Source organism: Rana temporaria, chromosome 3 (assembly GCF_905171775.1).
Source record: "Rana temporaria chromosome 3, aRanTem1.1, whole genome shotgun sequence".
Taxonomy (NCBI): Eukaryota; Metazoa; Chordata; class Amphibia; order Anura; family Ranidae; genus Rana; species Rana temporaria.
In genome coordinates, this window is record NC_053491.1 from 407,081,030 (window position 1) to 407,096,051 (window position 15,022).

General features: G+C 47.2%; 1 protein-coding gene across 1 annotated transcript in view; it reads right to left on the reverse strand.

Annotated features, from left to right (window-relative positions):
- The window catches only part of CNNM4 (cyclin and CBS domain divalent metal cation transport mediator 4), a 53,573-nt gene extending 51,714 nt beyond the window's left edge, over positions 1-1,859 (reverse strand). The window contains exon 1 of the mRNA XM_040345952.1: positions 741-1,859. Coding sequence (XP_040201886.1) covers positions 741-1,742 — 1,002 coding nt within the window. The 5' untranslated portion in view covers positions 1,743-1,859. The remainder of the gene's footprint in view (positions 1-740) is intronic.
- Between the last annotated feature and the right edge of the window lie 13,163 nt (positions 1,860-15,022).

Below are 15,022 nucleotides of genomic sequence, written 5' to 3' on the forward strand. Positions count from 1 at the left end.
TAACTGTCACATTGCTTGTGTTCTCAAACTGTCAAAGCATCAAATGGCCGATGTCACAACTGATCACATGTGCAGCATCATGGAAATTGCAGGTCAAATAGAGGCCAAGATGGCAGCTTCCCTGGCTGAATAAGATTTAGTTCTGCTTTGAAGCAGAACTAAACCCTCCTATCATTTTCAGCCAAGATGCTGCCATCCTAGACTTTGAGCTGCAACTGCCATGGTGCTGCACATGTGATCAGTTATGACATCAGCCAATTGATGCTTTGACAGTTTGGTTAAGAACACAAGCAATGTGACAGTTATCATCCCTGGCATGCCAGGAATGTAACAGTTTTTTGAAACCATTACAGCGACGGGTTTAGTTCTGCTTTAAGCTGGCCACAGATGGATTGAAATCTGGCCGGTTCAGCAGGGAACTGACGGAATACCAACCCATCTGTGGTCATTGCGGATCAACTTCTGTCGAATGGCAACACTGGAAGACTTGTCAATCAGCAGCTGCAGCCACTGATCACTGTATTGTGACAGCTGAGGGATCCTGCTGTCAGAATCCAATGGCACAGTCGAGAGGATTCCACCATCCACGTTGCCTGTGTGGATGAGGGAATCTGGCTTTTTTGATCAGCCTCGTATGGCCAGCCTTTAGTAAAATCCCCCATTTGTTGCCTACAGACCATCAGCCCAAATGTGTAACCTGTAAGTAGCCAGGAAATATTTCAGCCTCCTCATTCACACACCTTGAGCATCTCCAGGAGCTTCTCCCGATTGTAGACGGTACCGATCTCTTGGCCCAGAATGCAGTCCAGCAGGCGACTGACCGGATAGGCCACGGGGAAGGTGACCAGCATGAAAAAACGAGTCAACCACAGAGTGTTGGCCCCTACGGCCAGGCCGTGGCGGGAGCACAGAGCTTGCGGCACAATCTCTCCAAGCACCACGATGCCCATGGTGGAGGCGGCCACGGCGGCGAGCCCGGATCCGATCAGCTCGTCCAGTAGGGTGGTGAGCGTGGTGTTGACCAGCACGTTGCCGAGCAGCAGAGAGCAGAGCAGGTAGTTGCCCTTGCGGCGGACCGGTTCGATCTTGGCGGCGTACCTTCTCTCCCGATCCGAGCCGCAGCGCTGCACCACCCGCAGCTCCATGGGGTCCAGGGCCATCAGCCCCAAGTTGAGGCCGCTGAAGATGCCGGATAGGCTGAGCAGCACGGCGATGACGATGGCCTGCAACCAGATGGGCATGATGGCCTTGTGCTCCTCCAGGACCCGCAGGCGTCCGTCCGGGCCACGGTGAAGGGTCCAGGGTTGCCCGAGGCCCCGGCGTGTACACAGGACATACACCCTGGAGGACTGACTCTTCCTCAGGGGCAGGACCTTCACCCCTAGGAGGCCGGCCATACCTCCCGCCTCCTCACTGATGTTCAGCCCCCCAGAGTCCCTCACCAGGTCCCCCGTGTCCTTCTGGCAGCTGCTATTGTCCTTGCCGTCCTCGGTGAAGGCCAGCAGGTTGCCGCTGTCAGGCCGCAGGTTCAGGCCATAGAAGCGGAGCTGTAGCCGGCTGCTTTCCGTCACCTCCAGCTCCCCGTTCTGGGACAGCGCGGCGTGCCGGTCACTGCTTTCCAGGCGGAAGCCGAGGATGAGCGGGAGATCCTGCGCGTGAGGGGGATCGGTCTGAGAAGAACACAGCGCGGGCAACACCAACAACGTGTACAATCCGACCCAACGGACAACCGTACCGGCCATAGCGTGCTGCCCAACTCTCTGAGGCCACAGCCGGGTCTGCGACGCTGCCGGCCACGCCCCGCGTCCCAACAAACCACGCCCGGGCAATGTAGGCACGCCCCCTCCTCTACATAAACCGGTTTCGAAACCGCAGCGGCGCTTTATTTACATAGCAACGCCTGGCGCATGGCCCCGCCCCCTCCATTTACGCGCCGCTCGTCACCTTGGACACGAGTCTTCATTTCATTGACAGATCACGCCTTTTTAAACGACGGGTCACGCCCACTCCCGTCCGAGCTCTGCAATCCGAGCACAGAGGAGGCGGGGCTGTCTGCTGATCTAAAGATATCACAGGCTTGTCAGGTCACCAGTGCCATCCGCCTGCCACCCCCATTATCTGATCCTCCGCTCTGCTCTGTGATCTTCTTCTCACATTTCTTTATATTGGAGGTCAATACACGTTTCAATATGAGGACCACTTCTATAGATTACAGTTATTCAAGGAGAGCAATACATTAACGATTGTTTTTTTATGTTTTTGGAATCAGAATGATATGATTCTGATTCCAAAATGATTCCGAGTCATAAAAAAAGAGGTAACTTAAAAACAAAGGAAAAGTCATAATTTCCATCAGAGCCCCTCTTATATAAGAATACCCCCCCCCCCCCTTATATCAAGGTTCCTATTACAGCCCCCTACATCAGAGTCAGTCATAGGAGTCCATATTAGAGCCCCCCTTACATAAGAATACCCCCCCCCCCTTATATCAGGGTTCCCATTACAGCCCCCTACATCAGAGTCAGCCATAGGAGTCCATATTAGAGCCCCCCTTACATAAGAATACCCCCCCCTTATATCAGGGTTACCATTACAGAGCCCTACATCAAAGTCAGCCATAGGAGTCCATATTAGAGCCCCCCTTACATAAGAATACCCCCCCCCCTTATATCAGGGTTCCCATTACAGCCCCCTACATCAGAGTCAGCCATAGGAGTCCATATTAGAGCCCCCCTTACATAAGAATACCCCCCCCTTATATCAGGGTTACCATTACAGAGCCCTACATCAAAGTCAGCCATAGGAGTCCATATTAGAGCCCCCCTTACATAAGAATACCCCCCCTTATATCAGGGTTCCCATTACAGCCCCCTACATCAGAGTCAGCCATAGGAGTCCATATTAGAGCCCCCCTTACATAAGAATACCCCCCCTTATATCAGGGTTACCATTACAGAGCCCTACATCAAAGTCAGCCATAGGAGTCCATATTAGAGCCCCCCTTACATAAGAATACCCCCCCCCTTATATCAGGGTTCCCATTACAGCCCCCTACATCAGAGTCAGCCGTAGGAGTCCATATCAGAGCCCCCCTTACATAAGAATACCCCCCCCTTTATATTAGGGTTCCCATTACAGCCCCCTACATCAGAGTCAGCCATAGGAGTCCATATTAGAGCCCCCCTTACATAAGAATACCCCCCCTTATATCAGGGTTACCATTACAGAGCCCTACATCAAAGTCAGCCATAGGAGTCCATATTAGAGCCCCCCTTACATAAGAATACCCCCCCCTTATATCAGGGTTCCCATTACAGCCCCCTACATCAGAGTCAGCCGTAGGAGTCCATATCAGAGCCCCCTTACATAAGAATACCCCCCCCCCTTATATCAGGGTTCCCATTACAGCCCCCTACATCAGAGTCAGCCATAGGAGTCCATATTAGAGCCCCCCTTACATAAGAATACCCCCCCCCTTATATCAGGGTTACCATTACAGAGCCCTACATCAAAGTCAGCCATAGGAGTCCATATTAGAGCCCCCCTTACATAAGAATACCCCCCCTTATATCAGGGTTCCCATTACAGCCCCCTACATCAGAGTCAGCCGTAGGAGTCCATATCAGAGCCCCCCTTACATAAGAATACCCCCCCCCCTTTATATTAGGGTTCCCATTACAGCCCCCTACATCAGAGTCAGCCATAGGAGTCCATATTAGAGCCCCCCTTACATAAGAATACCCCCCCCTTATATCAGGGTTCCCATTACAGCCCCCTCCACTTTAGAGCCAGCCATTGGAGTCCCTCTTTACATCAGAGTCCATATTAGAGTCCCTCCTTACGCCAGGATCCCCATCACAGTCCCCCTACATCAGAGTCGACGGTTTAAATCCCTCCCTTCAACAGAAGTTTCCATCAACCCCCCTCCCTTTACATAGAAATCCCCAGCAGACTCCCCCTTTACATCAGGGTCCCTATTAGAGGCTCCCCTAACATTAGAGTCCCTCATTACACCAGGGTCCCCATCAGAGTCCCCCTTACATTATTACCCGACTTATCAGTGGCCATTCAGTCCATTTTACGGCGCACAGACGCCGCCCCCTCTATCACGTCGCCCCCCATATGAGTAATGGATACATTCATGCCTCATGATTCACAGGGGTCTGATACCCATCACCTGATTGGCTGAAAGGACAGGCAATCCTATTGGATGCCAAGCAGGAGTAAAGAAGAGACGTACGGCTGGCCACTGCCTGTCCCACAGCTCACCGCCGTCACCCACTTCCTGACCCGCCACCAAAATGGGGTAAGTGCCGGTCAGACAACCAGGGCTGTGGAGTCGGTAGATAAATGTTTAGACTCCTAAATGTTCCGACAATCTAAATTTAGTAGGAGTCGGAGTTGGAGTCGGTGCATTGTTTGCCGACTCCGACTCCCACTCCTGGTACCCAAAATTTCCTCTGACTCCGACTCCACAGCCCTGCAGACAACAAGCAGGCAAAGTAGGGGTGCTGGTTAAATGCCGTTGGGGGGTCACAGTGGCTGCAATTGATGGGCACAGTAGTTGTATTTGATGGGCACAGTGGCTGCATTTGATGGGCACAGTGGCTGCAATTGATGGTACAGTGGCCGCATTTGATGACACAGTGGCCGCATTTGATGGGCACAGTGGCTGCAATTGATGGCACAGTGGCCGCATTTGATGGCACAGTGGCTGTATTTGATGGGCACAGTTGCTTCATTTGATGGGCATAGTGGCTGCAATTGATGGCACAGTGGCTGTATTTGATGGGCACAGTGGCTGCATATGATGGGCACAGTGGCTGCAATTCATGGGCACAGTGGCTGCATTTGATGGGCACAGTGGCTGCATTTGATAGCACAGTGGCTGCTTTTGATGGGCACAGTGGCTGCAATTCATGGCACAGTGGCTGCATTTGATGGGCACATTGAGGCTGCAAGTGATGGTTTTTTTTTCAGTATTTTTCAGAATTTTTCAGTTTGTTTGACCCCCCCCCCCCCCTCAAACTTTTTGAGTACCAGCCGTCACTGCTTCTAATATCAGAGTATCCATCAGAACCCCAGTCTTACATCAAGGTTCCCCTTATATTTTTCTGAACACTGTAAATTGGCTCGCAGGAGGTCAGCTTCGGTGTTTGAGCGGATGTATAATGCTTCTTCCAGGGACAGAGGCACCATCTCATTAATATATAAACAGCTAAATGAACATGATCTCCCAGAGAAATCTACGACTGTGGTACAGTGGGAGGCTGAGACAGGCCAAGACTTTTTGGCTGAGGACTGGCAGGATATGTTATCTCATATGCACAAGTGCACTAAATCCATTGCAATCATAGAAACTGTGGCTAAACTGCACACCAGATGGCACTACACTCCTCTAATGCCTGGTACACACGATGAGATTATCGGACGAAAGTCATGAAAATTCTCATACAATAGAATAAAAAATCAGAAGTGATGTGTTGTAATGTATTTGTATTGCATTTGCGAACAACAACTGTACTGATTAATTGAAAATCGTATTTGATCATACAAATTTTCTTTTCATGCATGTCCGATCAAGGAAAATCGCATGAACTGTCCTTATCGACTCTTGAAAGCTCTGTACTAACGATCAGATTATAGTACGATTGCTCCGAAATCTGTGTTTTTCATACAATTTTCTGATCGTGTGTACAGGGCTTGAGGATGAGTTCACACTAATGCGAATTGGATGTGGGTTTCCCTGCATTCCATTCGCATTACAAGAGATTGTGACCGGCTTTCAATGGAGTTGGTTCACACATCTCCAGAGCGGCTCCGGTGCGAAATGCACAGGAGTTCTGTGTGCCTTCTGATCCATTTCAGGTCCAAATTCGGCCCAAAATTCGGACTGAAATCGGACCTGAAATGGTGAACGGCGATTTACCGGACCCCTGCTGTGAGCCGCTCCATGCTGCAGTGTGAACCCCGCCTGAACCTGACACATGCTTCAGGGGAATCACCTCCATATTTTTTGGAGTTGCAAAGCTATCAAACCCTTATGGCAGCAAGCATCATCGATGGTGGCCTGTATTACAGGTTCGATTATCACTTACATTTCCCATGTCCCTATTTTTTACAAATATACCAGATGTGTTGTCCCCCTGCCAGAAACTGGCTCACATACTGTTTAGCACAATTCATTGAGCTATAGCCCTAAACTGGCGATCCCCCTCAGTCCCCTGGTCGCAGGTTGTACAGCGGATGAAGACGATAAAACTTATGGAGAGAATACACCATATGGTTATGGACACGATGCATGTATTCCACAATAAGTGGATGACCTGGTCCAGTTTTTGAGGTTCTCGAACTATGGGATTGTCCTTGTCACCACTCTGGTATTCCTCTGAGATGTAGTAACTTTTTTTAATTATTATTATTTATAACAAAGAGGCTTTTGTACACCAAATATGATGTACTTTCCCTTGTTAAAGTTTTTCCCAACTAATAATTTTTTTTTCTCATTAAGTTCTTTTCATTTGCTATGTTTCCTAGTCTTTTAGTGCTTTTATATTATAATGCCGCGTACACACGACCATTTTTAATGGTCTAGAAAAAACAAAGGGCCAGATCCAGAGAGAGAGTACGCCGGCGTATCTACTGATTCACCGGCGTACTTTCAAATTTCCCACGTTGTAACTTTAGTTTGAATCCTCAAACCAAGAAACGACGGCATCTGGGTTCGATCCGACAGGCGTACGGCTTCGTACGCCTTCGGATCGCAGATGCAATACTTCGGCGTCCGCTGGGTGGAGTTCACGTTGTTTTCCGCGTCGGGTATGCAAATGAGCTTTTTCCGACAATCCACGAACGTACGCGCGGCCGTCGCATTCTCTTACGTCGTCTCTAGTCGGCTTTTTCCGGCGTATAGTTAAAGCTGGTATTTTGCGGCGTATAGATAGACTTGCCATGTTAAAGTATGGCCGTCGTTCCCGCGTCGAAATTTGAATTTTTTTTTTTTTTGCGTAAGTCGTCCGTGAATAGGGATGGACGTAAGTCACGTCTAAGTTAAAAAAATGACGTCGTTGCGACGTCATTTCGCGCAAAGCACGGCGGGAAATTTTGAAACGGAGCATGCGCAGTTCAATCGGCGTGGGGACGCGCTTCATTTAAATGAATCACGCCCCCTGCCCGCCGATTTGAATTCCGCCGCCAGAAATACACTACGCCGCCGTAACTTACGGCGCAAATTCTTCCTGGATTCTAATTAAAGCCAGGTAAGATACGGCGGCGTAGCGTATCTCTGATACGCTGCGCCTGTCCATTTGTATGTGGATCTGGCCCAAAGTTTTTTTCAACCCTATTATTGTTAAGCCTGCCTTGCCTACACACGATCGTTAAAAAAAAATGCTCTAGCAAAGCGCGGTGACGTACAACACGTACAACGGCACTATAATGAGAAAGTTCCATTCGGATTGGCTTTTGTGTTAGTAAAAGTTTGGTGAGAAACGATTTGCGATTTGAATTGTGCTAAACAGTATGTGAGACTTCTGGCAGGGGGACAACACATCTGGTATATTTGTAAAAAATAGGGACATGGGAAATGTAAGTGATAATCGAACCTGTAATACAGGCCACCATCGATGATGCTTGCTGCCATAAGGGTTTGATAGCTTTGCAACTCAAAAAAATATGGAGGTGATTCTCCTGAAGCATGTGTCAGGTTCAGGCGGGGTTCACACTGCAGCATGGAGCGGCTCACAGCAGGGGTCCGGTGAATCGCCGTTCACCATTTCAGGTCCGATTTCAGTCCAAATTTTGGGCTGAATTCGGACATGAAATGGATCAGAAGGCACACAGAACTCCTGTGCATTTCGCACCGGAGCCGCTCTGGAGATGTGTGAACCAACTCCATTGAAAGCCGGTCACAATCTCATGTCATGCGAATGGGATGCAAGGAAACCCACATCCACCCCAATACTGACCTAGCCTGTCTATATACTACCCTAGCCTGCTCCTATACTGCCTTAGCCTGTCCACATACTACCCTAGTCTGCTCCTATACTGCCTTAGCCTGTCTACATACTACCCTAGCCTGCTCCTATACTGCCTTAGCCTGTCCACATACTACCCTAGCCTGCTCCTATACTGACCTAGCCTGTCCACATACTACCCTAGCCTGCCCCTGTACTGCCTTAGCCAATCCATTTAATACATTTACTACCCTTGCCTGCCCATTTACTACCCTAGCCTATCTATATACTGCTCTAGCCCGCCCCTATACTGCCCTAACCCACTCCTTGGAATTGAACATACTGGTATGTCATATAATGTTGCATATAGACAAGGTGCTGTTGCATGTAAATCTGACTTCCTGATAAATTACATTTTAGTTTTAATTATCATGATATAAAATAATAGATGCAGGTGCCTTTGGTGGGCGTGTTTTTTTTTGGGAGGGCAGCATTTCATTATAGGACCCAGGCAGCACAATGTCTACATACAACCTTCTTGCCCTCGCTAATTAATTAATAATTAATATAACTGTAAAATATGGTGGTTAGAAGAATAAACCTCTATAAAGAGTTGCAGACAATTTCCTTGCAAGGATGTATAAAAAAGGAGCTCCGTTTGTGTCAGTACACGGGTTACCGTTTCGCTCATGCATATGCGCGAAACGGCAACCTGTGTACCGACACGAACGAAGCTTCTTTTTTATACATCCTTGCAAGGAAATTGTCTGCAACTCTTTATAGAGAGTTTTTTTTAGCTACTATTGTGCATTTTATAACGTCTGCACTTTTGGAAGCCTTGTGCTCGAACACCTGTCACTGGAGCACCTGAGTGACTGCACTGACCATCGCTACAGAGGGGATAGATAAAGGATCATTCCTGGAGGACTCCACAGGACACCATTCATGATCATCTGTATCTCTGCAGAGCCTGTATTGACCCCCCTGAGAAAGGCGGTCACAGGCTAGCTGGTAAGCCTCCCCTTACATTCACTGGTGGTGGGTCTTCACATATTTTGGAATAACATTGGAGTAACACAGGATTACATCTTCCTCGCGGGAATATTTCCCATATGAACTTCATTCACCTTTATTGGACATATTTTTGTTATAATTATTTTTGAATCATTTTGGCAACATGTGACTTTTTTCAGCGCTACACATTTTTTATCCACATTTGTTTTTTGCTTTGTATCTAGCTTTTGTGTTTAGCAGCAGAACCTTTTACTAGTTTATATTAATTTATTTTTCTTTATTCACCTAGTGCAAATTTTTCCTTCCTTTTGCCCAGAAGAATAAACCTGCTCTTCCTGTATGTATTTAACCACTTAAAGCGGATGTGCCACTAAACAAATATATTAAAAGCCAGCAGCTACAAATACTGCAGCTGCTGACTTTTAATATAAGGACACTTACCTGTCCTGGAGTCCAGCGGTGATCGCAGCAGATGACGAGCCGATCGCTCGTCAACCTGCTGCTCCCCCCTCCATCCACGGTGAGGGAACCAGGAAGTGAAGCGCTCCGGCTTCACTGCCCGGTTCCCTACGGCGCATGCGCGAGTCGCGCTGCGCCCGCCGATTGGCTCCCGCTGTGTGCTGGGAGCCGAGTGTTCCCAGCATACAACGGGGGACGGACGGGAAGCGAAGAAAAAACCCGTCTTTTGCCCGTATCGTAGGGCCGGAAGTGGGTGCAGATACCTGTCTGTAGACAGGTATCTGCACCCCCCTCCCCCCTGAAAGGTGTCAAATGTGACACCGGAGGGGGGGAGGGTGCCGATCAGCGGGACTCCACTTTAGAGTGGAGATCCGCTTTAAGCCCCGGACCATATTGCTGGTCAAAGACCAGAGCACTTTTTGTTATTTGGCACTGTGTCGCTTTAACTGACAATTGCGCAGTCGTGCGACGTGGCTCCCAAACATTATTGGCGTCCTTTTTTCCCCACAAATAGAGCTTTCTTTTGGTGGTATTTGATCACCTCTGAGGTTTTTAGTTTTTGCGCTATAAACAAAAATAGAGCGACGATTTTGAAAAAAATGAATATTTTTTGCTATAATAAATATCCCCCAAAAATATATAAAATTATTTTTTTTCCCTCAGTTTAGGCCGATACGTATTTTTCTACATATTTTTCGTTAAAAAAAAATGCAATAAACGTTTATTGATTGGTTTGTGCAAAAGTTATAGCGTTTACAAAATAGGGGGTAGTTTTATGGCATTTTTATTAATATTTTTTTATTACTAGTTATGGCGGCGATCTGCGACAGTATGGCGGACACTTTCGGACACTTTTGACACATTTTTGGGACCATTGGCATTTTTATAGCGATCAGTGTTATAAAAATGCATTGGATTACTATAAAAATGCCACTGGTAGGGAAGGGGTTAACACTAGGGGGTGGGCAAGGGGTTAAGTATGTTCCCTGGGTGTGTTCTAACTGTAGGGGGGGTGGACTCACTTGGGGAAATGACTGATCGCTGTTCATACATTGTATGAACAGACAGTCAGGCATTTCTCCCCCTGACAGGACCGGGAGCTGTGTGTTTCCACACACAGCTCCCGGTCCTCGCTCTGTAACGAGCAATCGCGGGTGCCGGCGGTGATCGCACCCACCGGGCACGCGCGCCGGGATCAGGGACGAGCAGGGGGCACGCGCCCCTAGTGGCCGATTTGCAAGGTGACGTAGAGCTACATGCTCTCGCGCAGGGGAGCCGACCTGCCGCCATATAACTGCGGCGGCTGGTCGGCAAGTAGTTAAATAATACAAGATCATTTTTACAGACACATTGGGGTTGATTTATTAAAACTGAAGAGTGCAAAATCTGGTGCAGCTGTGCATGGCAGCCAATCAACTCATAACTTCATCGTGTTCAATTAGGCTTTGACAAATAAAATGGAAGCTGATTGGTTTTTATGCACAACTGCACCAGATTTTTCACTCTCCAGTTTTAGTAAATCAACTGCTCACAGAATCTGGTGAAGCTGTGCACAGTAACCAATCAGCTTTTAACTACAGTTTTTTCATTCGGCTGACAATAGAACCTAGAAGCTGATTGATTTCTATGCACAGCTTTACCAGATTCTGTGAGCACCGGTTTTAGTAAATCTCCCCCATGGCATCCATCATCTCCATCTTTGTACCATATGTTCAAGTACTATCAGGCTTATTCAATAGGCCAACTGTATTGTGCAAAAAGCAACCAATCAGAATGAATTTTCACTGATCTAACTTTGGTAAGCAAAATCTATTTTGCTATGGATCTTTATGCCTCGTACACACAACCAGTTTTCCCGTCGGGAAAACTGCCATGACAGCTTTTGGCTGGGAAAACTGGCCGTGTATATGCTCCATGGCAGTTTTCCCGACAGGAAAACCTCCGGGAATAAACGGCGTGAAAAATGTGAACATGTTTTCTTTTTTCCTGCCGGGATTTCCGGCGAATTTTAAGCCGGCAGTTTTTCTATGGGGAAAACCTGCGACGGAGCGTACACACGGCCGTGTTTCCCGACCAAAGCTCTCATGGCAGTTTTCCTGCCAGAAAAACCGTCAGTGTGTAGGGGGAAAAACCTACCAAACAGGTTCTCGGTTTTCCCCTTGCCCTTTCCCGATCGTGTGTACAAGGCATAACTCTTTACTCACCTTTATTGCTATTGATCATATAATGTATCCCCAGTATGATCCATAATGTGTTTGTATCAGACCTTGAAAATGTAAAATTTCTCACCCTTCTCACAAGTTTTATATACTACCCTAGTTTTTGACCTACAGTATATTTTTTCCATATTACAGGGTTACCAGTTCAGCATCCAATTGTTTTATCACAATCTTAGCTAATATTGTTGTTTTATTACATTTTTATGCATGTTCAAAGCCTTCTGTATAACCACATAAGACACCATTATGTAGAGGTCGACCATTACCTTCTATTAGAGAAAGAATACATTGGATAATAAATGAATACAGCTGTCTACAGAAATGCATTGTGCAGTTACATTCCAACTGGGTCAGATACAGAATTTAAGTAGTATCCTCTCTACTTTGTAAATGTGGCCTCCAGACCTATTGGAATCCATCCAAAACTGAAATGCAATTTTGTTTGGACAATTCTTTTTGGAAGATGATCATGTGGTCCATCTGTGGCTTGTGCTTGCACTTTCTGGGTATAGGCCTCATGCTCCCTTGGATGGATTTGATCCAGGGGAGGAAAAAGCAGCTTAAAAAAAAGGGGGCCTAAAGTTGCATTTTGCCAACATTTAGATGCATTTAGATACGTTTTGGCATGTCATGCATTTGAGCTTTCATTCATTCTATCTGGCCAGAATATTCATTTATTCTGGCTATTGCAATGAATGAACGCTCAAGCACTAAACATGCCTTGCGCCTTAGACGCGTTTACATGTGTTTAGTTTATTCAGCATTTTTTCTCCCCAAACGCTCCACTCCAAACACAGTGATGGGTTTCTTATTCATGTTTGTATGGTCACATAGGTTAACAAAGAGGTGTGTTTAGCGCCTGAAATAAAAGTCAAATGCCTGCAAAAGCATCCCGTTTGGATGAGGCCTTAGGCTGCCCATACATTATACAATTTTCCTATTCAATCTTCTATTAGATTTTCCAAAACCATATAATATGAGGTCAAACAAACACTTTCAATTTGTATGTAATCAGGCAGGCGCTTGCACTACAAATCCAAAGGAAATTGAATAAGAAAAAATTGTATAATGTATGGCCAGCCTTAGACCTTTGGAGACTTACGGCTTTGAAGTAGCCCTAATCAATATATTTTTTCTCCAAAAATAACCCTTTCACATCCTCTATTTACATGTCAAATCGCATGTCAAATCGCATGTCAAATCGCACGTCAAATCGCACCAGTTTGAACCAGGGCTAAGTGTCACTTTAAGCCTGTCTGTGCAATTGGCCTTAAAAACAAATATTGTATTGCGCAATCAGGGAGGAAATTCTAAGACAACAGTTGTATGTGCTGCGTCAGGCTGGGTGAAAGGTTTCCTATGGGCACAGTCTTTCTGTTCCCTCTTGTCCACTAATAGATAAGAACACCGAAATACGCAGCTGTCTTTTCAGGCCAAATGTAATTAACTGAAAGGAAACATCTTTTGTCTGACTGTCAGAGAATATTTTTCCTGTGCCCCTTGTAAAACTGCACAGTCAGCTCAGCTGCAAACAGGATTTTATGGAGGATTGTGGCTAAATATCACTTTTTACAAGATTTTATTTTTTTCAAGCGTGGGCAAAGGGCAGTAGAGCATAGAAACTTAGTGATTGGATTCTATATATTAGTTAAGCCTCTTGCAAACAGTCAAAAAAAATTATTGCGTTTATAGCTGTGTAGCATTTTTTTTATGAATCTGAACACAGGTGTGTAGTTGTCTATGCGCCAATGCACACAGCTGTGTAAAAATCAGTAATGCAGCGATATGTTCATAGCCGCAAAAAAATAAAAATAAAATACCTTTACCTTTGAATGCAGTAATTTACACGCATTGCATTTACAAGTGTAGCACTACACCCAGAGGAGCTGCTGGTTGTTTTGGGTGGCACGATTACCTCATGGCTCCCCCGAATTCCTAGGGGTGAATGATGCGTATTGCATTTGGTAGAAGTAAAGGAATGTCCACGACAGGTGCTCTTTGCTGTGCTCTTTATTACCCAGTCGGGTAAAAAAAATAAAACTTGTGAGGAAAGTAAAGTTGAAGAAGAAAGGAGAATAGCAGATTCAGGCGTGATGGTAGGGAAACAGTCCTGCTCCCAAGCGTAACACTTCTTTGCGCCACTCTTGCCAGAGTGGGTTGAGCGTACCCGGACAGGCCTCTCTCACTGACTTGGCAGCCGGAGTATCACTCGAACATTTGTAGGATAAAGTCTCTGCCACAGACCCTCCTTAGTGAACTGCAACTTGAGGAAAAGTCTCTGCCACAGACCCTCCTTGGTGAACGTCAGAGAGACACCTCTGCCACAGGCGCTCTCTGATTTGTTATTACGGAGATAATCCTCCTTAGGTGAATTACGCCTGGATGTCCTTCAACTTATCGCCCAGGTACCGACTGACAGGTGATCAATCCTTCAATGTCCGGCTACATTGATCCCCGTTGGTTTGTCGAGGCCCTTTTGGCTCGCCAGCCTCTCAATGGCGCTCCTCAGACTCCCCACCGAACAGCAGTACAGTTTGGGATCATCAAAGGTGGGAACCCAGTCGATCACTGGGTCCCCGTCGCTGTTCAGATGCTCCGGACCATTGTGGTCCCGGGAACCAGGAACACTGTGTGGCACTCACGCCCCGGCCAGGTAGGCCATAACGCTGGTCACCAGTCATCTCTATGCCTCCCATCAGGTGCCGGCAGATCGTTTCTCCGTGTCTCTGATGGCACAGGAGAGCTCGGAGAAGCACCGGATGTCGGACATCCCATCCCGTCGCCTATAAGAACAATCAGGCGGCGTAACTGCCGCTATGATCATTCTTATGGTGCACAGGATCGCCCGCTGAAGAGATGGATATCTGAATGATGCCTGTAGCTGCAGGCATCTTTCAGATATCCCCACTCAAATTCCAGGACGTCATATGACGTCCAGCGGTAGGGAAGTGGTTAAATTACACAGCACCCTGCACCTCTGGACCCCTTTACATTACACAGCACCTTGCACCTCTGGACCCCTTTACATTACATAGCACCGCACCTCTGGACCCCTTTAAATTACACAGCCCCCCACAGTTTGTTACACAGACACCCCCTAACAGTTCTGGACCCCATGCATGTTAAACAGACCTCCCTACAGTTCAGACCCCCTCCCTACAGTGCAGACCCCCTCCCTACAGTACAGACCCCCTCCCTACAGTACAGACCCCCCTACAGTACAGACCCCCTCTACAATACATACCCCCCCTACAATACAGCCCATACAGACCCACCCTACATTACAGAGACGTGACCTGCGGCCCGCGGGCCGTCACATGTTGCTGGTGGCCCACCCTGGCTATGGCCAGTCTGGGCCTGGCCGTGACGTCCAGT